Here is a 26086-nt window from a genome sequence, read left to right on the forward strand (position 1 = left end):
ATATTGTGCTTCCTCTGCATGAGTCTTTGTACAGCAGGTCACTGTGGTAATAATTGCCTCCTGAGCTGGAAGAAACTGAGTTATTCAACTGTGTGCTGATATTCAATGAGCCCCTGACAGGTGGCGCCATGGCATAAGGCTTCACTTGCACATCTCTCACCAGAACCTTCTACAAATAACCCTCCAAAAACTAAAAATGGGCTTTTAAACAATGCCTCACATAGCCCAGAATGAACATCTTGTGTTTCGTCTATTTTTTCCCCCTTAATGTGACACATTCTGGCAATCACAGCATCACAAATGTCTCCATGCGCTTCTAGGTGACACGCCTGGCTGGGCTACCCGAGCTGGCAACTTTTACTTTTCTGCTTGCGTAAGCACTTTACAAGTTTGCTGGCTCCCATTGTTACCTGGTTATTCGTGCTATCATAATGATAACAACAACATATTAATCATAATAATTCAGATTATTATTATTATTATTATTATTATTATTATTGATATGAATAATCATCATCATCACCCTCCTCCTCCTCCACATTGCCCACTTCACAGACATGCATTTACATCTCCAGCAGACTTAAAAGCAAATCTGCTACAGTTGTCAGCAAATGCTTTGCCCCGCACGTCCAAAAAAGCCACATTAGTAGCGCGAAGCGAAAAATAAAATATTGGAAACTTCCCCAATTACCCGAACACGTGACCTCCCCCTGGCAGCGCAGCCAGCTCCCCGCGGTGCGGCCGTGTCCTTCCGCCGCCCTCCGAGAGGCAGCTCGCCGTCTGTACCCCGGCTGGACGCGCTCAGCTCGGCTCTAAATTCAGCTCTTGTCTCCCGGTAGCCCGTGTGCGAACTGCCCGTGTCTTCCCGGCGGCCGTCCGGCATCTGTGAGCGGGGGACTCGGGGAAACACAGCCCCGCTAGGACTATTTGAGCGCGGCGGTAGGATATGTGGTGTAAGCCCGGTTTGTCTTTTTTTCTCTCTCGGAAGCCATGATGGAAGTTTGAGAGTTTTGCTGGAGAGATCGGAAAAAAGGAAGGGAAATCTGCCACCAAATTCAACTAAATACGTTTTAAAGCCCCGTTTTATTCCATATATATTTTTATTTTTTTAAGGTGGAGGCTGTCAGTTTTTTCTGCATTGGGTCCTATCGACGACGAGGATTGCGTGCGCTTGGAGGGTTTTTAAAATATATATATATATATATATATATATATATATATTTGTGTGTGTATATATATATATATATATATTTGTATATATATATTTGTTGTATGTGTGCGTGTGTGTGTCGGTGTCACAGTTTTCTGGGTCTGGGAGCGCTGGAGAGGTTTCTCTCCGCTTTTTCGCCTCAACCACGGCGGCCGTGGCGGATTCAGAGACTCGGGCCGTTTTTGAGACCTCACGGTTCGGGAGCCGGAGCTTTAGGCACCTTTTCTCGGGGGGGCTTGTGAGACAGACCGCCGGATCGGGGCAGCCGGGCCTGCGGAGGAGCGCGGCGCGGCCCTGCTTTAGGATCCCGCAGCAGCCTTTCTAATCGCGCCCGTCGCCACAGCCGAGCTCCGGTCGGGGGGCCAGCGCTGCAGCGAGAGAGGCGAAGGGAGGCCGGGGGACATTGAAAAGCGAGGAAGGCACGATTCCTTGGCTGAATATTACAGCCCTACGGACTCCTCTCACGGCCATGGCTGCGATCATCAAAGAAATCGTCAGCAGAAACAAAAGGAGATACCAGGAAGATGGATTCGACTTGGACTTGACATGTATCCATTTTATTCCCGTTTAAAGCCTTTGGATAGGGATCGGGATAAAGATCATTCTGGATCCTTTGAAGGGGTTGTGGGGGGGAGGAGAAAATGTGTGTCGAGATTTTTAATGGTGTGAAAAATGCTCTGAGGTAAGTGGTTTTTTTTGTGTGTGAGATCGGGACGAGATTGGACATTTTTCTTTCTTTCCCAGGGAGCATCCGGAACCCGTAATTGCATGTTTAATGATTGCATTTGTCTAACGGTGCCGATTAATAATTGTAAATTGGGGGGCATGTAAAGCAGTGTTGGACTGGGGAGCTGGAAAGACTCCTCTTTTGCAGTGTGATCGGGTCTTGGCCTAGATAAGGCAATGGATGAGATTAAAGTCTCAATCAGTGCTACACAAAGAGGCATTGCATCAGCAGCTTGCACAGAAAGTGTTTGTGTCTCGCTTAGGTCGTGCACATGCATTGCGTCTTGACTTTTAGTACAAACCTAGGTTATTAGGGAGGGAGGGGGGGATTGAGCATTTGTCTACCTAAAGGAATTTATTTATACCGACGTTTTTTTCTGTCCCTTCCGCCAGTGTAGATGGATGGGGTGGTGGGGGGGGTCTTTCAATATTGCACTTATATAAAAGCTAGGCGTCTAATGTAAAGCATTGTGGGTTTTCTGTCTCCCAGCCTGTATCCGTATGCATCTTCTCCATGTCCTGATGCTTCATTTAGGTCGTGTCAATAGGCACACAATGCCTGCTCAGGAATGTCAGTGCACATCTTATTCACTGGATTAGTTTTAAAATCGGGCAGCTAGTAAATGTGATCATGCATATTGACAGGACTTGTAAACTCGACACCTGCACTTAGTAATGAAAGCAATAGTTAAGAGCAGCTTTTTTTTAAAAAAGGATCTGATTAGGTACGTGCAGTGTGGAGGGGATGAGAGGTCATTTATGTGCATTTTTTAATCTCATGAACCTAAATGTGTTGCCGCTATGGGTAGAATTAGATTTTCAACACGTTATCCTGCTGAGATCCGCATTTCCTTATCGTTTTCAAACGTTTTATGAATTCAATAGATCACAAAGTGGATGTTGGGCTTTTTATTGTGTATGTGTGGGATGGGGGGGTAGTACTCGATTATTGACTCCTGAAAGTGAAGGCAACACAATAGATTAGGGTTGCTATGTACATCTTTTATATGTGGAAGTGAATATAGTAACAGCCAATAAGAGATTGTGTATGTATACTTCCACATAGGTAACACGTTTAGCATTGTATAGCGGGGGAAGAGCTTTGATGAGAGCATGTTTTAAATTAACTTTTAAAGTGCACTCACGTTTCTGGACTTAGAAAGAAAGTACTTTATATTTACACACACACCCCTGTGGTTTTGTGAATTATATGGAGACCTTTTCAGACATACTTCCTTGATCAGAGAGCAGGGAAACCCATAAGATCTCTTTTGTATTTTACTGTTGCCACCTAGGCAGCTAGGTAGCTCTCAATAACTACTTCCTGCATGGGAGTTAAGATTCATCATTTGATTATACATATGCCTTAATGCTATTTCTTCAGTTTCGTAGTAGTTTCAACACCTACTGCACTAAATTTACCCTGGTTTTCCTCTACCACTAAATTATTCACATATACACCTTACAAATTAGTGTATCTGTATGAAGTGGAAAGGTAGTATCTTGCCACATGAGAAAATAAAAGAGCTGAAATGTGCATCGGTTACCAGTGTCAGCTGTAGTAGTGGTAGAGTTTTTATGAGGTTTCCTTTGAGTGCTATAGATTTCATTTGAGGTAATGTATTTAAAAGGGGTTTTAAGGCCGAAGACCTCTTACACCGAAATGCTCACTGCCCCTAAATTGAATTGTATACATTTCGGACAGTGTCAGTGTATTTGGTAATGTCACAGTTGTCAAAAGGACTTAAAAATACGATGGCTTGATCATTTCTCCATCAGTTGTCTCTTTATTTTCATTTGCTACATGAAGACTTCAATTAAGACCCATTTTTGCAGGGTCTCCTACACACACATGACCAATTCAGTTATTCATGCCTTTTCTGCTGTAATAAAATGGCATGGTAATGTAGTATTTCAATAGTGTATTGGAGGCATAGGTCTGGAAACAGAACCAGGGCTGTGGGGTTGTTGCAGAGTACTAGTTCTGAGGTATAACCGTATTTGAAGATCTATTTTTCAGATGTTCATGTTAGCCGGATTGTTGCCTCATAAAATGCATGTTAAATTTGGCCTGTCATCCTTTCTAATGTTGCTGGCGAGTGAGGTCAAAGTAAATGGATAATACGATTGTCCTGATTCTAAATGACTTGCCTAATTATAGTGTAAAATCATAGGAATCATTTTAGTTTTGAGCATTTTACTGTCAGTAGTAGGAGATGAGTCTGTCTTTCTGTTCCAGTAGGGTTTGACTGCTGTGTCCTCCTTGTGTTTAAGGTTAGTTGGTTCTTTGCATCTTCATGAAGGGGAAATAAACCATTGGCTGCCCGCCCATAAAAATAAAATAATTGTGTGTGTGTGTGTGTGTGTGTGTGTATACACACACACACACACACACACACACACCAAGACAAAGCTTCAAAATGATCCTGCCAATAAATGTGCAGCAACTTTGTTGGGGGATGGGGTAGCCATTTTAGGATCTCTTCTTAATATAATGGGTGTAAGGAAATGGAGATATTAATTTGTGCACCTGAGGAAGTGTGTATTGCAACACTTGAACACAACTCCTAAGAAGCTCTGAATCAAAAGTTCTAGATTATGATCTCAATAGCCATGATTTTTCTTTTGGTGGTTCTTATGTGATTAGATAATTTGAGAGAAATTCTTCTGTAAAGGAATGGAAACCGTTTATTTAAACCTTTACATTTATTGTCCAGTGCAGCAAGAATGCCGGGTTTATTGATTTTATATATTTTTTTTATATAGAACATAAAATACATTTTATATTTCTACATAATTTTTAACTGAATTATGTGATTAGAATGTACAAATAAGGTTCTTGGTAAACGAAGCCTCCAAGTTGTAGGTTAATTTATATATAATATATATGCTATTAAAAATTACTATTCACTTTAACAATATTGATTCCTATATATTAATTTCTGTTAAAACTAACAATTAATCTCTCGGCAGTTAGATGCATGTTCATCGATTTGTGGTTCTGATGTCGTTCTCTCACAATGCATTAGGTGGTTGCAAGTGCCTTTTTGTAACCTCTTACTTTCCGGTATTCTTTACATATAGAAAAAAATAAGTACAGAAATAAAATTGAACCCTCTCCCCCCAATATATCTCGCATAAAGTACTCTGCTAATTCTGTTTAATACAAACCAGGGTCCTTATGCAAGTTTATATCTCTGTAAACTTACAGGAAGTCCCTGGTTTGTATTAAACTGAATTAGCAGAGTCCTTTTTGTGAAATATTTTTTTTCTCCCTCCCTGGTGAGGAGAACAATACCACAGAAGTTGAAAAGATTAAAGATGTTTCTGCGGTGGGTGCTGCATTATTCAAGATGGCATACGAGATATACCTTCTATAAATCGTTAATAAGGCCTATATATTTGGACCCCTGTTTCCCTCTGTGGTTCTGTATGATGAGCCTTTTATCCCTGGCATGGGTTTTAAAACAATATGGCTCTTCCAGTTATGTAATGCTGTATCTGAGTTCTAGGAATTGGCCTTAAAATAGCAGAGCACAGTGATCTTGCATCAGCATTGGTTGTGTGTTCAGCAGTGGCAGTGCAAGAGTAATGGTTTAAAGATTAGCCATGCTTGAAATTTAATTTGAAAATGGCTTTTATCGGAGAGCTATTTAGTAATGTGTTCCGGGGCTTTCTGTGAATCTAGTAATGTTGTAACCTGCACCTTGAGGGTCATCTTCCTCTAATTCTTTTCTGTTTTTATGTGCATCTTTAAACACATTACAACTGTATCAGGTTATGCACAAATGGACCTCCCTGCCTTTCCCTCCCCAAAGCAACCTGAATACTGCTATGTAATGTTTTAATTGTAATTCTAAAGATTTCACATTTCTGTTGGTTTGTCAGCAATTCATTATGACATCATTGCACAGCAGTGTTCTTTTTGGCTGTCTAGTTTATCTGTATCGTTTTGTCAAAATTCCTCTTCCTTATGTACTTGATTTGAAAAAGATCGGTTGTAATGAACATGATCTCTAATCCTTCCCCCAGTGTGTGTCCTATTCACATCTGTTGGGCCGCAAAAGTGAAAGCTGGAGATGTGTGGGATTGTAGCTGTGCTTGCTTAGTCATTTCAGGCATTTCTTTTGACAAATGCCAATAGGAATTAAAAGGACGGATCAATAAATATTTAAATTAGCATTTCCAGTGGCACTCCATAGTGGAACACTACACTTAAAGGTGTCTTGAGTCTACACTTCTTGGTCTTCCCTGTCCTTAGATGTTCAGTTATGACGTGCTTATCAGATTGCTAACCTTTTAATCTTGCATGTGTTGAGATTTGAGTCATTCCTTTAAACTTGTGGGATGTAGTCGGGTCACAAGGGGGCTTGGCAAGTGTCACGAATATTTCTAGTGTAAATTTACATCTGTCACCCCTGGGTTGATCAGTGAAACAGCTGATAATTTGCATGTCTGCAGTGAGGTAGAAGATTTCAGTTGCCAGATTGGACTTGAGTATGTGCACCCCAAGCTTTGTAAAAGATGATGGATTTGCATTTTCTGATCTATTATAGAAAAGGCGTATGCAGTGGGTGTTGCTCTGAACTACACTTCTGGAGCTTTTAGTTTGATACTAGTCTGATACATGCAGTACATTTATCCGTTCTGTTCCCACCACCAGTCTCAGTGTGGCTTCCATTATTAAGCTTTGCAAGCATTAGTTGTGAAATCTTTCATAATGGTTAAATGTATATGTACCAGTGTCTATTTACAAGCTTACTTCCTGTGTGTACATTCAGACGTAGTCTGGTTGCTTTTGAATAATTGAACTATTTTCTATATGGTTTCATTTTTTTGTATTTAAAATGTCTATTAATTATTATTATATATAAAGAAGATGGAAATGAATACATTTAATAACATTGTCAGTATTCTGTGCTCATGATATGCCCTTCAGTCCTGGTTACCTGAACATGTATGAGTTTAAATTTCATGAAGGGTAGAGAATGTATTGATGTATTAATCCCAGTTGAATTAAGCAATTAAAAAAAAAAATATATATATATATATATATATATATATATATATATATATATATATATATTGTACACCGATTTGATTAATAGTTAATTGATTGAAAAAGGATGATCTATTTGATCTATTCTTCTTGCAGTGTCCCCGGCCCATTGCCATTTTAACATTCACTTTCTCTTTGTTATTCCAAGTATAGATCTTTCCATGCTGCTTTGTTTAGTTTGCAGTTTCTGTAACATTTTTGCATTAAGTGACCTGGTTTGAGCTCTGGTAGTATGCATTGATCACATACTTTTCTCTTCAGACAAATGGGTAGATTTTCTTTCAAATGTACTCCATCCTGTGTTCATTCTTCTTTAGATTTTGTTTCCTCCATCTGCACTGATTTGTTGTAAACGGTAGACATAACAGTTGAGTATAAAATAGTGTTTGTACACACGTTGCATTAAATTGATCTGAATGACTTGGATATCTTTATCTACATATTTAATTTAATCTTAAACATTTTGGATGTTTCACCTGAGACTAAATTCTTATTATTTAGTCTGTGCAGCATCTTGTAAAACATGCATGATAATTCAATACTATTGTACCCCCCCTAGGGAGAGAATTCAGTTAAAGGAATATTACCTTAGTTCATACAAGATGTTGAATTTACATTTACAATATTTGTGTATACTTATTCCATGCCTTATCTAAATGTTATATTGTGTGTTTTGTGCTACTCCTCCCCCACCACCTTATTGACATCTTAGCCTTCATGCTAAGAGCTCATAGTAGGCTATATTTGGTCAAAAGTACTTTGCTGCAGTAATTAATATTTGTTTCCTGATGAAATAGAAAATGACATGCAAATAAATGGTTTGATGTGATTTCCCATGAAACAAACATTTATTACATGAAGAACTGTGTAACTGGGTTGGGAAGTTTACTGAACGATCAACCCCATGTGCAGTATTTGCTTAAGAATTTATATCAAAGTGTGGGAATTTTCAGTTTACACTATGAATTTCTTATTTTTAAAGTATTAAAGGTCTGATTTATCCGTTATGGGGGAGGCACTATTTTCCCATCTACTATAATCTATTCGAATATCGAAATAGGGGGACAGAATGACTGACACACTCGCCATCTTGTGACTCTAAGGAGAAATTGACAATCGAATGGGACTTTATGAAACAGGACTGTTCACTTTGGGTACATGCATTGATTTTGAAACGCATTACTGATATCTGCTGAAAGAGGTTTTGAGAAACACAAACATTGTATGCATGGATGTTAAACGGTGAATTTGGACATTTGGCTAATTGATGTGGACTGATATTGGAATTTGATCAACTTGTCTGCATAGATTTTTATTTGATACAAAGTAACCTTGAAACCTTATTTTAGCATCTAAAAGTTACTGAATTCACAATTTATTTGGTGGAATAATATTGTAAATATTTTCATAATGTTGCATTTCTTAATTATGAGGTGAGGTTATGAAACAGTTTTTACAATTGTAAAACCACAGTTATAATGTAATCAGATGGGTATGTTATCTGTTGCATAGCAATAACATAATCTTTATCTGGTTTTGTAGTTTTCTACTTCCAGAACGTTTTAATGTTGTATTGAAATGAAAGGATTTATACACAATTTTAGTTTTTCTTGCAAATATAAATGTTGTAGTTTTGTTCTCTGCTTTTAAGAGCAGTGCAGTATTCCTTAGTTGCAAAGTGCTGTCTTTAAATTGTTTTAGTTTTTTTAATATCTAAAAAATCTTTGATTTCCTGGAACGATTTTTTTCAGTGCAATGATTACTCCTTTCTTGCTTAGTTAATTCTTCAGAATCCTTGCGACACTTGTCCATTACCATTTAGCAAATTAGCATTTTAAAGTATGTATTGGGGAAACCAAGGGGGGACAGACTCTCAAGCAGTCTGTTTTAATTGGGTTACATATAAATTGGGGTCTAAGTGTCCCACACAGCTCATTAGGCATGAAATGAAAGGGGTCCAAGTTTTTATTTAATCTTCTGGCAATCAAAAGCTTCAGTCTAGGCTGGTTGCCAAATGATGAGTGATCACAAAAACGGGAAAACATTCAACTTTGTGCATGTGAAACTGCGTGTGTCTTTGACCCATCTGTTTAATACAGCTGAAGGTCTGCTTTTGTAAGGTACTCTTGTGTACAGAACTATCACCCTTTTGATAGTGGTAAGAGCTTGGTAAGAACAGTGGGTGGTCTGACCATAGTGTTTTTTTTAGTGTCTGTATATATATTTGTGTATATATAGATAGATATATAGGTGTGTATATATTTTTCTAAAACCATAAAGTGCAGTTGAAAATGTGTATGTAGTGAAAAGTTTTCCCTTTCTAGTAGTAATGAGGGAGTTTGGTTAAATCCATTAAAAAAAATTACTTTCAGGAAACCATATCATATATTCAATACAAACCTGTTTACCTTCTTAAAAAGCATATCTGTGAGAATTACACATTCATAGATTTTTGTCAGAAATGACTGCATTTAACATTTTCCGTAGAAATCTTAAGTTTAAAGGTCAGATTAGTTTATATATATCCCTAAAATGTGCATATAAAATCTAGCAAGTGCAAAATTCTCCATTCAGTATTTCAGAAAACTTAGTATTAGAATGAGATGCTAGTTGTCGGTGTTAAGTTAACTAATAACATGCAGGTTCTGCATTTTAAGTGTATAAATGGTCAATTTGTCTTCAGCTCTTCAAGTTGGCTAGTTTTGAATAAAACCAGCCTATGCAAGTAGGTAGTTAAATCCTACGAACTTTTGATCTTTTAAAACTTTGCTTTCTAGGCTAAAATGCTTTTTTTTTTTTTTTTCTTCTCTCTTCTCCTTCCCCGGGTATTATAAATTATACAAGTTATTATACAGGTTAAAATAGTTTTTTTCCACATTCACTTTCTGGTAATTAGTGTCGTATGACTGTTTAAATGAAGCTCAGTGTTACTCTGGGATATTCATAGTTTTTACTGATTTCTTGCTTGTGAGCAATACTTTCTACTTGTCAGAGCTGAACTTCAGGAATAGATTTTTCAGCAGTCATTAAAAATAAGTGCATTAAATCTCATTACACATGTTGTAAAGTTAAGAGATCCAGTAACAATCCCCAATAGTGTTTTTATACATGTTCATTTTAATTTATGCATATTGAAGTATGTTTCTTTTTTTAATTTGCAGTAGTCATTGAAAACTTAAGGGAAATTTAAATTCTTCAAAACAAACTCTAAAGCTGTAAATTTTCTTTGGACTCAAATAGGATAATTTGATCTTCAGTCTCTGGAGTCTTATGTATTATTAATTGTCCTATGAAATAAGGAAGTACATTTTTTTTATCAGAAGAAATGAAGGGAGCTGTCAACTGAGATGTTGAGATTCTCAGAGTGAAAGCAAACCGATCAACAGTTGTGATTGTGGTTATTGTGGGAAGTTGGTTTATGTTTCAGTAGAGAGTTTTCCAAAGTAAGTGCTCTTCAGCACATTCGGTCATTAGGAGTGTCCTCATAGTCGTCCCAAAAGAAATGGGTGCATAGTTCCCATCTGCCCATCAAGACGTCTTCTCAGTCCCCTTTTGTCGGTGAATCTGGAAACAAATGTTTTTAATATACCTACGTGCATGATTTCCTGCTTTATTTATGTATGGTGCTGCATGCTCATTTGTGTCTAGGATGGCTACACTGTTACTTTGGTACTGGTCTGTATCGATCTTGATTGATAATGGAAAAGGCATTATATAGAGGTTTGTAAAAGAAAGTTGAATTAATCATGCGTGGGGAAAAAAAACAAATGCTTAGAAATGGCGCTTTGGGGTGGGGGGGAGAGGTCCTCTGCGTGTAGCATGGGAAGGAAGGAAAACGAATGGCTGAAGGCATAGTAAAAATGTTTAATTACCCCTGGCCCTTTAACTGAGTGTGCCATCGCTGCTGCTCTTACAGGGCTGTGTTCTTCGCCCTTAGGCCTGGTCTCTTATTTTTTTGATAAGCTTTTTATTTTTAATTTAAAGCAAACTTTAATATGCATGCTACATGTTCAGTGAGTCCATAGTAAACCACTCTGAACAATCTTGCATATACAGTTACGGATTCTCCTACAGGCCATATATGTTTATATGTGTATATCTTTAATGTGAATCGGTTGTACCGCATACTGGTCTAGTGTGTTTATGCGTCGCATGTTTCTTCTGTGAATTAAAGCTAAAGATTGCACTTGATCTTGAACACACTCGTTTCTAAAAATACCAGGGTTCAGCAGTGATGTGATTTGTTTTATGCTCACATGTGGCCTGCTTGATTAGAAGCCCTCCGTTTGAGTGTCTCTTACAGAGTGGACCATCTGCTCCACTTGAACGAGGCTTTAAGCTTGCGAAATAGCTTCTGGTCTTGTCATGGCCATATTGTACTTTTTTGGGGTGGTGTTTATTACTAGAATTTGTTTTACGTTTTAAGCACTTGATATTGGCCTGGCTGCTAACATTGTACTATCATGAAACCTCCTCATTCACAGTTTTTTTTTAAATTTTATTTAAAGAGCTGGTGTTAGTTTCATTTCTCGATTATTTTTTTCTCCTCCTGCTGAATATAATGTATATTTTCCTTATTGTCGTATTTAATGTTGTATTTCCCCCCCTATATATTTTTCCAAAGTTTAGAAATGTTTTCTTCCATAAAGACTGATCTCCAGGTTTCCTTAACTCCTGCACTCAGATATTTATCCCAACATTATTGCCATGGGGTTTCCGGCTGAACGGCTCGAAGGTGTATACAGAAACAACATAGATGATGTAGTACGGTAAGAACTTCTAATCCTTTCATAAACTGTACTGAACTGATTTTAAGAATGCTTAGCTTTTCAGTTATTACAATAAATGTTTGTTCACTATATACAAACTCTGCTTTCAAACTTCAAATTCCTTCCAATAACTTGAATACAAATATGTGTATTCTGTTTAGTTTACTACTTGAACTATGCATCACTAATCTTCATTTACTGAAGTGAGGTAGTTTTTCATATGGTTACTCTTTGAATATGTGCTTTCTCTCTACTTCAGTGCCTTTAATTGCTGGCATGGGTGAAATGGAAGTTGCTCTCTCCCCAGTGCAGTTATTGGGTCACCGTGCTCTGAGTTGAATGACCAGCAGTGCCTGTGCAACCTTGCTCTCCCCTGTAGTAGTGTGGTGTATTGTAAAAGGTCACTGAAGGGCCTATATTGATGAAACAGAATGCAGTAAAAGTGTTACTCAGATTTTTCATCACACTAGACATAATGTAGGGAAGCAAAATTGCATTTAACAAGTGCTTTCAGATTCCTGAATGTCTGATTGTGCACCACATTACTGCTGACACCACGGGACCATTTATGTTCCCTAACGCAGTAGGTAGCATAGCATTAATTTCATCACCAGCAAGCCTGATGCTTATAGTTTGGCAAGGATATCAAAACTGAATCATCACAATGTATTGGGATCTCTTCTGAAGGAGCAGAAAACATGCATGTGGCTCTTGCAATGGTGGAAATGCCATTTCCATTCCGAAGTGGATTTTCTGTTTAATCTGTTCTGCTGTTGAAAATGCATGTTCTCCCCATCAACTATTAATAGTTGTTGAGAAGAGATTCAATACAGGAAGTGAGAAGTCTTGCTGTTCCACATGTGATGCTTCTGTATTAAACATTTCTTCTATAACATTCATTAGGTGTTCTGCAAAGCTGACAAATGTCACTTGGATTTATCCATGAAAATGAAGTGCAATTATATCCAGTCTTGCTTCATGAATCGGCATCCCGGTTTGAGTTTGACTGTGATTAGACTGGTTGAGGCCATGGTTAGATAACATACTTTATTATGTGAATATTAAAGTACCATAAATACGCAAGATATCTGATCTTATGATACATTAAGTTTGAAAATAACAACCGAAGCAGGGCAGTAACTAAATCCTGCGTGAAGTATTGGTGACAATATGTGCAATCCTAATGATGGTTCTATTAGATCATATTGTCAGTTTTCCTTTTCTAAAATGAGCTTAAACTAACACCTGTAGATTGTTTTTACCATTTCATTGTTTGCAGCATTCTGAACAATGGCTTTATTACTGAAACCATAACCCCACACTGTCACTCAAACTGAAATCCTACTGAAAGTCACATTCAGAAATTATCAAGATCTGTCAATTTCACAGATAATTGCATTGCATATTGAGATGGCTCCGGATGACTTTTAGGCTGGTTTCGTAAATGTGATTGTATTCTACTGTAGGGGCCTGAATGATGCTTGCAATCACTGGTGGTACATTTTACTGACATTGGAAGAAAGAAAGAGGCATGCAGAACTATTGTATTGTGGGATCAGATTTCAAACTCCCACACTTGCCACAGGGGTTGGGGGGAAGCCCCAAACCCCTGAGCTATTCAGAACCCCCTTAGAGGCATTTTACACAGTTAACCTCTCAAACTCTTTTTCTGTCTCTTTTATAAACTGGTAATTGAGTAAACCTTTTAAAATATTGGTACCATATGAACAGAAACTAGACATTGCCATTGACGAGAATATATTAATTCACTGTTACGTCTGGTAAGAAGTCACTGGGTTATGCAAGAGGTTCCACCAGTTCAACAGGATTGTGCAATGAATGTTCAGAAATTATTAATATTACCAGAACCTGACTATTGCTAAAGCCAAACTTGTTAGTATAACTATCTGCACTAGACTTAATTGCAACTTGCAAGCCACATATGAACTTCATTTGACCCCTGGTTGCATTGTCTAAATAACTTCCTTAGTTTTTAAACCGGACATGACCATACAATAGTATAGCCCTCCCCCCCCCATTACATTTTTTTAATTTTAGGAGAATTTCATGGATTTGTTTGACATTTTGTAAAATTATTTCAAACGACACATGTAATAAATGCTTGCCGATACTTTACAAATGGGTATTAATGTATATGCCTGCCACCCTCTGTGATCACGATAGTGCCTAGATTGGAGCAATACAACCTTAAATGATGTCGACATCCCAGTCCAGGGATAGATGTGTGGTGACCAGTTCCAAAGTCATTTATTAGAGATCTGTCCTTTGAGCCCCATAAAGCTATCGGAGGAATGTGTTTAGTTGCAAGCTGTGTGTGTGTCATACCTTAACCAAACCCTGCAATAAGGCCCTGTGGAAATCTAGATACGCAATACTTTATAAATGCTTGATACAATGGTCATTAAAGTGTTTCATGTAATTGTTTTTGTTTCTTCTAGGTTTCTTGATTCAAAACATAAAAACCATTACAAGATATATAATCTGTAAGTATTTTCGTTCAGTTTAAATGTGCTGTTACCTGAAGCATGCCATTTAGAAGCAGCTCCACATTTATCTGCAGTTTAACTTCCTCTCCTTGCCAAGATTTTGCAAAAATTGAAGTCTTCCCAAATTATTATTTTTTCCTTCCTATTGTTAATTGTAAAGTTGTTGTTATTTTTGTGGGTTTTAATACTGCTTTAATTAAGCTGTGTGTAGGTCAGTAGAATTGAGTTTGTTAGTGTTGAGCAGAATGCAACCTTTTTAAGAATCCAGTAAGCTTTGTTTGTATCAATTGTCCCTGTCTTCCTCCAGAGTTGCATAGGTTATAAACTGCTCTTCTTGCAAGTGTTCACATTCTGTGCAATGTACAGTATAATAATGAATCCTTTTCTTGCAGATGTGCAGAAAGACATTATGATGCTGCCAAATTTAACTGCAGAGGTAAGTTCTTTCAGTGGTATTCATCATTTGACATTTCATTTATTGATCATGCGTTCAAAATATTTTAATAACTCTCTTCCAGTTGCACAGTACCCCTTTGAAGACCACAATCCACCCCAGCTAGAGCTTATTAAACCTTTCTGTGAAGATCTTGACCAATGGCTGAGTGAAGATGACAATCATGTAGCAGCGATTCACTGTAAAGCTGGAAAGGGACGAACAGGTGTCATGATCTGTGCTTACTTGCTACACCGGGGTAAATTTCTTAAAGCACAAGAAGCACTAGACTTTTATGGTGAAGTGAGGACCAGAGACAAGAAGGTCAGTGTTCATCTTGCATAAATTAATGAATAATTCAAATTTTGAAATCTATACTTAATATGCTAAATAAATCCAATGGGTTTTATTCTGTAAGATGGTTATTTCGTTTTTGTTTCTGAACTCTTTTTTTTTTACCTTTCGCTGTTGCTGCACAATCACTTAGTCACTGCTGCGCTGATTCCTTAAGCAGCATAGGAATTGGTTTTTGGGGGTTAAATGCATACATCTTTGTTAGTGTGCTTAGTTTTCCATGTGAAAACTAGGTGCAAAGATTGCTAAAAGTCAAGGTCAAAGAACAGTTTAGCACACTTACGCATGGGATTATATATATATAGGTATTGATTAACCAAATAAACACTGGACTATTTATTGACCCCTGCAGTGTTCCCCCCCTTAATGCACTGCCATGTCTGTGGCTATGCTGTTGAGTACAACTTTACAAAGTCAAGCAAAGCATACGGAAATAGGTGTACAGGTTTATTTTTAAAGATGTAAAAACCTAAAACTATTATGCATACAGTATTAGAAAGAAAGAAAGCAAGAAAAAAAAAAAAAGAAAAAAACTGCATTTGATAGGCAGCTATGGCTTTCGCAACCAACTTCAAATGTTTTCAGAGATCTTTTCCTGTGCCCTGATATTTTGAGATAGTGGCCTGTGAATGGAAAGGGTCATCATTTGCCAACCTATTGGTTAACATTTCCTAGTACCATTCTCTGTGCATTAGATTTTTTTTTGTATTACTTATGGTTTTCATATTGCATCGTATATAGATTTAATACAGTTGCTAGCTCTGTTCTGTGTGTGTTGGTCAATTCTGCAGCCTGCTGTAAGGATAGTGATAGTTATTTTTTATTATTATTTATATTTATATATTATATATATTATTTATATTTTATTTTTTAAGTCATTGCAGTCCTTTTTTACTTGTGACTTTAGCCATACTACCTTTTAATATATATATATATATTTTATTTTTTTTTATTTTTTTTCCCATACCTTAAAAATAGATGCCAGACGCAACTGACAGTGCAGTCTCTAGATCTGTGTATACTCATATGCAGCCTATTTATTCTCTCCCAGGGTGTGACTATTCCCAGTCAGAGGCGCTATGTTTATTACTACAGCTACCTGTTGAAGAACCAGTTGGAGTACAAACCAGTGGCATTGCTGTTCCACAAGATGGTTTTTGAAACGGTTCCCATGTTCAGTGGAGGAACTTGTAGTAAGTTATTGTTTTAAAAGCCATTTACTTCACAGAAGGTATGAAGTACATTTCTAGAAGCTGAGCTGTGCCTTGAACGTGTCTCTCTTTTAATGTGCGGTTTCTTTTCCTGTCCTGCTGGGGTCATATCAGATGAGCTTTTGACACTGTACACCACACTCCTGTGAGAGCTGGGTTGAAGGAAGCAATTGGTGGATCTCTCAAACACTTGGGCTCTGTTCTTTTGCTTTTCTTTTTTTGTTGTTTTTATTGGGGTGGGGGGTGCAGGTGATGACATTGACATTAGTTGTTTCACTCCATTATCCCATAATGCCTCAAGATTTAAAATAACAAATAGTCCTAAGTATCTTTTAATGTTTTGGCTCACCTTTGTGACATCTAAACTGCACCACTTAAGTCTGCTTAAAGTGTTATGACAAATATATACATGGGTCTAGATTCTATTAATTAACTTTCTGCTTTTATTAATCTATTTTCTATACCTTGTGACTTTTCTCTTCAGTTCAAGGTGCTACCTGGTATACCAGATATCTTTTCAGTGTCCTATACACGTCTTTCTCAAGCTGTGCATCTTATAGATGTTTCCCTCCAGAGGGCCCTATTCTGAATACGTTTAACGAACACAAGTTTGAGAGCGCACATGTTTGACTGTGCAGTATTTTCTTTGGTGTAATAAGTCTTAGGATTCAGATTTGTGAATGTTATTCTGTTTACACCAATAGCCATTTTCAGTAATCAAACAAAAACCACTTTAACCAGTATGGTTTGCGTTCATGCACACTGGGAGCTAGGTAGCAATATTCCGACTCACACAAACTAAGATTTGCCACAGATTTCATCGTAAATAGTGTTGCTCGGTGCCTTCACACGTGTCATGCTAGCAAAGCTGTTTTTCTTTCATGCATCTGCAACATTCAGTGATCACTTACTTTTAATCTGCAGCCAATCATTTGTAATTTTACAATATCAGACTTCTGTGCCATCCCTTCACTGTTTGCCATTCTATCTTTGCTCCGAAATGTCAATGTAATTTCACAAAGATTGCAGCCTGCAAAAATGTGGGCGTTTTTAATTGAGGGTTCTCCTTGCTTCTGATAAGCAAGTACAATGTGTATATATTTCTAAACCGCTGACCAGCCCCAGGCAGGAGCCAGGACTATGTTTTAATCTCCTTTTTTTTCCTCTAAGGGGATACTGCAGTTAAAAACAAGACTGAACAGATTCCACATGGTTTCAGAAAAGGGAATTGGCACTGGGGTAAAAATCAGTTTTTCATCAACTTATTTTATTTTTTTCCAGTATTATTGTTGCTGCTGAGTAGAGCGCTAAGTACCCTTCTAGGTGTAGGTATGGCGTGCATACATCACACACCACAGCGCAAAGATTTCAGATGTTAGTAGAAAGTACAAGCGTACACTTTTAGTTTGCAGTGTGCTTGGTTTTTCCAGAGAAACGATTGTTTTTCTTCAGAATAGGGCCCTTAGCATGTCTTACTTTTGTCCTTTTAATATTACATGTATTTCTGGCAGGTGGTACTTTTGTATTCTATCCTCTTTCTTCATTGTATTCTGTGCATTTTACTTTGCAACGCATTGTCCAGTGGGAATGCAAGACCTAATTGATCAACTTCCAAATCGGATCTCCTGTTTGGTGAAAGTTTTTATTTTTCATGTTTCAGATCCCCAGTTTGTGGTTTACCAGCTCAAAGTGAAGATCCACACGTCCAACCCAGCGCACACGAGGCGCGAGGACAAGTACATGTTCTTTGAGTTTCCACAACCTCTGCCTGTGTGTGGTGACATCAAAGTGGAATTTTTCCACAAACAAAACAAAATGATGAAAAAGGTATCTTGTGTTTTTATTCAAGTCGAAAAATAGGGGCACCAAAAAGATGATGTACATTTCTTTGAATGTTAATGCGACATGCACCTTTGGGTCATTTTGAGAAGTGGGTTTCCTACAGTTTTTATGCTCTGTCTCTACGTGCAGGACAAGATGTTCCACTTCTGGGTAAACACCTTCTTTATTCCTGGACCAGAGGAGAATCCAGAGAAAGTTGAAAATGGAAGTCTAGTAGGGGTGAAAGAACTTGATGGAATTCAGAGTACAGAACGTGGAGACAATGACAAGGATTACCTGATCCTGGCATTGACGAAGAACGACCTGGACAAAGCGAATAAAGACAAAGCCAACAGATACTTCTCACCAAACTTCAAGGTAAGCAATCCTGAAATCCCCTTTATTTCCCCCATAGTAATGTCCCAAAGCTTGTGTTATGAACTATGTAATAAGCTTTAGTGCTTTGTTCCTCATTGGATGCCACTTGTGTAGAGAGGACTCCTTAAATATCTAAAATGCCCATTGATGCAAAAGAAATGTTCACGTGGTTGTGATCCAGAGGCGTCTATGGACACACGGGAGTGGTTCCCTGCAAGTCCAGCTTCATCCCAAGTGAGCATCTTCAAGAGGAAACGCAGTGCTGTGATTAAGGCCACCACAAAATGAGCAAGGGCTTAGTGAATGTGATCTTTAAGATCGCCCCGTCGATCGGTAGCGTGTGCTGCGGAGGTTAAGGTTGTGGACGTGGCATAGCTGTTTGGTTCTAGAACAAACAAAGTGCACCATCTAAAAGTTGGTTTCCTTCAAAGCCATTTGTGTAGTTTGGTAGTTACATGACTCATGAGGCCATAGATGTAATTTTGGGGACATACCCGTACGGAAGGTTGTCCATTCGGGAAATGTTTCTCTTCTAGTCTCTCCTCTTAAGATTTGTAGGTATTTGTTAATACTGAACTAACAGAATTCCTATCAACTCACATTTACAAAGCCCTTCTCTTGATGGTGAGTGATTGTGTCCAAGAAATGTACAATACGTTTGTATTGTATAACCCAATTGAGAACTGTGCAGGTTGTGTACGATCAGTGAGATTTACTCTGCCCTCTCCTCAGGTGAAACTGTACTTCACAAAAACCGTGGAGGAGCCGTCAAACTCGGAAGCCAGCACTTCCACCTCAGTAACACCGGACGTTAGTGATAATGAACCTGATCACTATAGATACTCGGACACCACTGACTCTGACCCAGAAAACGAACCCTTTGATGAAGAGCAACATACACAAATAACAAAAGTCTGAAATATTTTTATGGGAAGAAAAAAAAAAAAGAAAAAAAAAAGGAGAAAACTTGAATATGAACTGAAAAGCAAGTACCTTTTTTCAAATGGCAATAGGACATTGTGTCAAGTAAAATGCTACCAATTATAGGAACAATTTTTTTCCTGACCAATTTTGTTTTGCCCCATTCATCCACAAGGTTTTGACACCGTTGTCCAGTGGAAAAAGGTTCCGTAGCTATGTTTATGTATATACCTTTTTGTGTCAAAGACAATGGAGAAAAAAAAAAAAGTAACACAATCAGGAGATAAGACAGCACTTTCCCATTTAATTCCGGTTTTATGGTGGAGACCGAACTGGTGTAACTGTAGAAAGATCTTTCGCTTTGTGTTCCGTCACCAACTGTAGGTGCTAAATGCTAACAAAAAGGGTTCATATCCCACCCCTTTCATTCCCACGTTACGTAAAAAGACCAGATTACAGTTGGCTCAGATAGTTACTGAAACGGTTTGGCAACATTTTAACAGAAGCAGTATGGGTAAGGGATGGAAAGCGCGTTTCAGAGCGGAAGACAGACCGCGCTGGTTCATGCACCATCTCCCAGGTATCGAAGGGCACCTTTCTAGCTTGCAAAAGTCAATAATCCTCGGATGTTTCTGGAATCGGCTGCTACTGCTGCTTGTGTTTTGTGCTTTACTTTCTTTTCTAAAAGCATAATGGTGCTAGAAAAGGCAGCTAGAGGGAGCGATTCTTTCGAATGGGAATCCACAATTTTTATGACCCCTTGGATGAAGGGATTTAAAATGCGCTGGGGTCATATTAAAAAATGAAAACAAAATCAGTGAATCTAGTACTTTACCATACAAATGCGGTGGCTGTTAGCACAGAATGAAACGCATGGGAGAATTAGAGAACTTAAATTTGAAATTTGCTGCTCCGTCTCCTGTTTAAACCAAGGCCAGTGCTTAAGTCACTTTTATTTTTATTTTTTACTTTTATTTTTCCTCCCCCTCCCCTCTCACAGAGAGGAGGGGAGGGGGGCACGGCTTTCTAGTTTTACCTACTGTGAATGCTTCATGTGCTGTTTGCAGGCTGTCTCACATGATTTGTAATTATTGTGCAGTGGAAACTGCATGTTAGAAATCTACAGTCTATCATTATTTTAAATAGGCTTTATGACATTGAAGCATTTTCCATTCCTTCTACCACTGTGTGTTCTGTTAAAGGTATGCAGAAAACAGTCATGTAATTGTCAATGTGTTTTTTTTTATTTTAAGATAATAAAATATAATACACAACTGCAGGGAAACCAGTGTTGCAATAATGTTAACACTATTCATTTAAAAGGCAAACCGGTGTGCATGTTATGGAGTTAGTGTCCATGTCCTTTAATAAATGGTATACATTCTTTTTCTAAAAGAGGTTTCTAATGTCATTTGAACGTGGATTGTATTTAGCCAGGAGGTAATTCACATCTAGCATTAAGCAGTTCCATGGTTTCTGCAGGTATGGTGAATATCTAGGACAGGCAATTTCTGCTGGAGTTGCACTGTGTGATGCATATACTTCACTGTTTTCCCCTTCATTTAATGGTAAACATCTATCTATATTCAGTGTTCATTTTAGAGGATTACCTTTCGGGGGTTTGACTGTACAAAAGCTCTTCATGGTTTACAATATGAATCGGTGACTACTTCAGCGACATCTCGGCTTCACCTGGGAGCTTCTCTAGGTTCTTCTGTGGGACATCAGATCTTTGGCTCCCAAATGCAACTCTTGTTTGTTTGTAGCCTTATTGTGTAAGGTCTAATGAAATCTGGATCGTTTGTATATCTGACAATGGTGCTTACAAACTGCCAAACAGCAAATATTACACGTACAATAACCAGGAGCCAAGAATCTGGACCCAACATATGGTGCAAGTAGCAGTAGTGACATGCACTTTTGTGTACGTATGTGGAAACTCTTAGTAGACATGCGACAATGTGCCCCTTGCTTATTTCTATGGTTTTCTGCAATAGGTGTCCCTGACTGGCTGGCTTTGTTTTTTTTTTTCTTCCCCCCCCCCCAACCCCCCCCCCCCCCCCCACCAACTCCATTTTTAAACCTGTGTCATTCCATCGGGAATGGGCAATACTGCAGCTACAGATTTTTTATGAAAGTCTCCAGCTTGCTTCAGAGAAAAGAAATCTACAAGCCCTTTTGTGAGGATATTTAAGTATAGAAAACTTTTTTTTTTTTTTTTTTTTAAGCATGCCAAATTAAGTCCTAACACCTGGCTGGTGGATTGCAATCGGCCAGACCAAAAACTTGGGCAGGAATATTCCCAGCGGGTAGAGATGTAAGCTGCCTTTACTGTACTGTTGACATTTTAGGCTCCACCCTCATCATTAACCCACTGCACATGCTGTTCAAATCGCCTTTATATATAAAGAATATATTCCCTAGGTATTGAAAGGAGGGTTTTATTTATTTTTTTAAAGCAGATATACTTTAGCCAACCCATTTAACTTTTTTTTTTTTTTATGTAGGAATTTTAAGTTTTCTGATTTTGTTTACATCTTATCAACTCACTGAAAACCTGCCAAAAGTAAGCTTCTTGTCCTTTTTGATTTGTGATGTTTGTGTGTTTTATTTGGAGGGGTAGCCTATGGGAGGTATTCTTTGCCTTACTTGAAGTTGACAATGCTTACATTGCTACTGCTTTGGAAATCTACCTTTCTGCCCAAGCACTGACTAGCTAGTTTAAGTACTTATTTAAAGCTACATTTAAAGAGCAACATTGTACTAGACTTTTGCACTGTTACAGGTTTTTGCAGGGTTTCAGTCAGCGGTCCATAATTTGTTTTTTCCCCCCAAAACGCCTTGCAAGCAATTTGATGTTGGAGGTGGAATAAAATGGCATTAGTGTACCTTAATCTTGTATCCATACACCCCCACCCCACCCCACCCATAGAATCGGACGCATTACTTCGACTGAAAATGTCCTGACTTTTTTTTTTACGAAAAAAATAATGAAATATATTTATGACAGTATTCATATTCTGGTAAAGACATTCTGCAGGTATTCTTTCTTCTCTCCCTTGACTTTCTGGACCGTATGCTTATTACTTTGGATGTTCAGCAGTTTAAATGTATGAAACTATTCAAGGGCATCACTGTTAAGGAGCTTACTGTTAGGCCTCAGGCCATCCCTAAACATCTGTAGCCCCACTTTGTAAAGATTTGCCACAGTACCTTAAGTTGGAAACAAGAAGAAGAGGAAAAAAATAAAGAAAAAAACAAACTCCCCGGGCAGCCTTCGAGGTCCTGGACTGTGGCACGGGTTCTAAAACTTGGGCGGAGTTCACAGGCAGCATCAAAATTAAGTTTCAGCTTTAAAATCTTCATAAGGGTGCCGGTGTGCAAGTTTCATGTCACTAGTTTCTAGCAGATTTGTGCAATATGTTTTAACAATGCCTGTGGTTGCCACAAAGTGCCTCTTGTTTAGTTTAAAAAAATAAATAATGAAAAAAAAATTGTTAAATACTGTTTAAAAAAAACAAACAAAAAAAAACAAAAAAAAAACATTTTGTCCTGCATGCAGATGGAAGGGGTGGAACTGTGCACTAAATCAAAGGGGCTGAACCTGCAGTCTTGGACAGGGCGGCCTGTTGCTCTGTCCGCTCCGTTTCGGACTTCATTCTATGTAGAGTATGTATACTCGGTATATTTTCAGTCTGTAAAACAGCCTTATTCCATTTCAGCCTGTTCGGATACTATTGTGCTGTGCAAAAGTTGCTCTGTGTGTAATGCTATGCACTGAGAATACACAACCAACAATGTATGAAATTGTACAGGTTATAATGATGCTCATACAAATCAGATGTCCGTTTGTTATTGTATGTGTTTAACTACCCTTTATCTTAGTGTTATAAACTCCACTTAAAACCAATTAAAGTCTCATTCTTGTCACTGTGAGTTGGATTTTTTTTTTTATTATGGTTATTGATTGTGTATGATGTGGACTATTCTTGGGTAGCCCCAAGTTTCAGGTTGACCGTACACGGAATGAATCCCAAGATCTGAATTCTGCAAGGGTTCTGAATTCCACTCCTGTTCTATTCCTCTGTGGCCGAAACTTCTGAGGCAAGTCAGGAAGTTAACTACCAGTTATGCAAGTGCTGAAAACTTCTGAGGCGTCGAAATATCAAATGGTGGTTCAACTGATGGTGAAACAGACCTGCAGAAATGGTACACTACATATTTCTGATCTAATATATTAGTGACCCCCCCAAGAATGGGATACATTTATGTGGCCAACAACTCTGTAAGGGTAAGTATAAGATGCTCTCCTAGCCTTTATCGATCCACTGCTGCATGAATCTACTTCGATTTTCTTCGATTTAGCAAAGGCGTTAAACGTGGCTGTGATCTTACTCTGATTCATGGTCTCCTTTGATGTGAAGGAGGATGACCGTTGCGTTTATTATATATATATTATTATATACAGGATCGGTTTCTCTAGAAGTGCTTGAAATGCAGTTTAGCGTTTTAAAATGATCAATCCTAACCTATATTAAGATTCTGATTAGGTAGAAACTGACACGGGTTTCAGCAGGATCTTATTTTATGTGTCATTTTATATCTTCGTTTGAGGCAATGACAAACTTGGTATTGGCCACAAAATTCACCCTCTATGAAAAGCATTAATGAGTCTAGTAAACCGGTTTACATTCTGTGACAGATGATCTGTGGCTACGTGCACCACATAGATATTCGCAAAATGTAGGGAGATGTGAAGTTTCCGGATAAATATTTTCTTTAACTATTTACATTTATGTAACAAAAAATGTAAAATATTTACTCCTTTATGTAAATATTTCTCCATCTACTACACCCCCCTTTCCCCTTCTATTTCTGGTTAACCACCCTTTACGTGAAATGAGTTTAATAACCAAAACTTACGGAAAGCCTCCACCTCGGAGAATGTGTATTTGTGTACAATTATACCTGAAGGCTTCCTTGTGTCGGTCTTGGATCTGAATTGACTGACAAATCCATTACCAGCAGAGGTCGAGTGGTGAACCTCAAGTTAGAGTAAGAATTGTCTCCAGTCACATTTCTTAAGATAAATATTTAATATATTAAATGCAACAGGGACAGGTTAAGTATCTTTTCATTAATGAATTGTTTTTCATTTTATTAAAACATCAATGTCCAATAGCAATAATATCTCAATGCTCGTGATGGATTATTTCAATCTGGTTCTTTATGAAGTTTGATGTCACTTCATAACCAATTGTTATAAGGGGGTGGGGAAGTTAATGGCCAAAAACTCCTAAATTATTCAGACCATACCAACGCTCCTCTGTCAAGGTAATTCGTTTTGTCACTGTTCCCCATTTTGAAATGCATTGATTTTGTTAATACTCTTGCTTTGGCGCAAGAGTGGTGAAATCAGAGACTCTTTTGTATTCTTGTTACGGTTATATAACGTAAATCTCAGGAAATGAAAGCCAATGAACAAGTTTATTTTAAAGAACCAACAAAAGAAAATGTGTCCTTTCTCTGCAGATGCTTCTATATAGAAAATGAAACATTTTCAATTATAAACCGTACAATGAAAGTTCAGCTGATTTAGAGGATGGGCAAATCCATTCCAAAGCCTGTTCTTCTTTCTGACAGACATGAGTGGTGTAGGTTGTGTGTGTAAAATCACTGTTATATTTCAAAACTCCTCACCCACTGGTTGCCCTTACTGAGGGTCATGGATGGGGTTGAAGAATTTGACAGTATGCTTCCATATCTGCTCCCAACCATTCGCTCGCTTTTGACAATGGTTTTCTCCATAAACAGTTTCCTCTTGGAGCTAAACATTTCAAACATGGTTTCATCTATGCATCCTCCATCGCATTTCTGACCCATGTACAGTGTCGTGTGGAGCTGAATGCATGCCTCTGTTGGTTACACAGCTGCCGAAAGCATGTTTACCCAGACATTGAATAACTGCGTCCCAACATAAAGCATCAACACAAACAATTGTTTTTTTTCCTGTGTGTGTACAGAGATTAAGACCCTGACATGAAAACAGAAGAAGTAACAGATATAATGGCTGTGGTTGTTCTGAGTAAAATATATTTACTATCGTGAAATAGCATTGCCTTCTGGGACTTCATATTTTGAGCTGACAGAAAAGGGAACTGAAAATGAAAACCGAGGCCTCCTCAGTGTCAGCGAACAGGGAGCTTTGTTCAACCTGGGAGACCTTGCTGTGACTGTGACTACCTTAGGCCTGTACACTGCAATTAAATCTCCCTGCCTCTGTACTTGTGCACTTTAATCTTTTTTTTTTTTTTTTTTGCTTTCTCTGTTCCTCATGATTCAAAACAAACACTTTCTGTTTGTATTGTTTTCCTCTGACGAGTTCATCAGAGCTTGAAGAAGCTGTCCAGATCAGTACAAACCTCGGACTTATATCTGGAAGGCAGTTACAGAGAATATTTTGAGCTCTAATTTTTAAATGTGCTTTTAAAAGTGATTTCTATTCAGGTGGTCTGACTTCAGCTGAGGTGCAGCTGCAGCCGATGCACAGCCCACACAAATCAACAGCATCGTCTGACAATCGCTCTCCTGCAGACGCTGCTTTCTGTGCTCAGAGGAAGCCATTTCTCCTGCAATATAAGTTGAAGAATAGTCTATAACCTTTATCGTCAGTCCCATACAAGTTATTTTTTGTCTT

General features: G+C 38.1%; 1 protein-coding gene across 2 annotated transcripts; it reads left to right on the forward strand.

Moving 5' to 3' along the window:
- The first annotated feature begins 757 nt into the window (after window positions 1-757).
- Window positions 758-23319, forward strand: ptenb (phosphatase and tensin homolog B). Of its 2 annotated transcripts, XM_066693795.1 has the most exons (10): window positions 759-1758; window positions 11680-11764; window positions 14224-14268; window positions 14664-14707; window positions 14790-15028; window positions 16110-16251; window positions 17440-17508; window positions 17930-18096; window positions 18241-18468; window positions 19201-23319. In XM_066693795.1, exons 1-10 carry the CDS (start codon window positions 1680-1682, stop codon window positions 19384-19386), a joined length of 1284 nt encoding a protein of 427 aa, XP_066549892.1. In that variant the 5' UTR covers window positions 759-1679; the 3' UTR covers window positions 19387-23319. The 2 variants fall into 2 exon arrangements, with proteins under 2 accessions (XP_066549893.1, XP_066549892.1); XM_066693796.1 differs by lacking the exon at window positions 17440-17508 and having other exon boundaries at window positions 758-1758.
- Window positions 23320-26086: the final 2767 nt, after the last annotated feature.

The sequence above is a fragment of the Amia ocellicauda genome, chromosome 20, assembly GCF_036373705.1.
Source record: "Amia ocellicauda isolate fAmiCal2 chromosome 20, fAmiCal2.hap1, whole genome shotgun sequence".
Taxonomy (NCBI): Eukaryota; Metazoa; Chordata; class Actinopteri; order Amiiformes; family Amiidae; genus Amia; species Amia ocellicauda.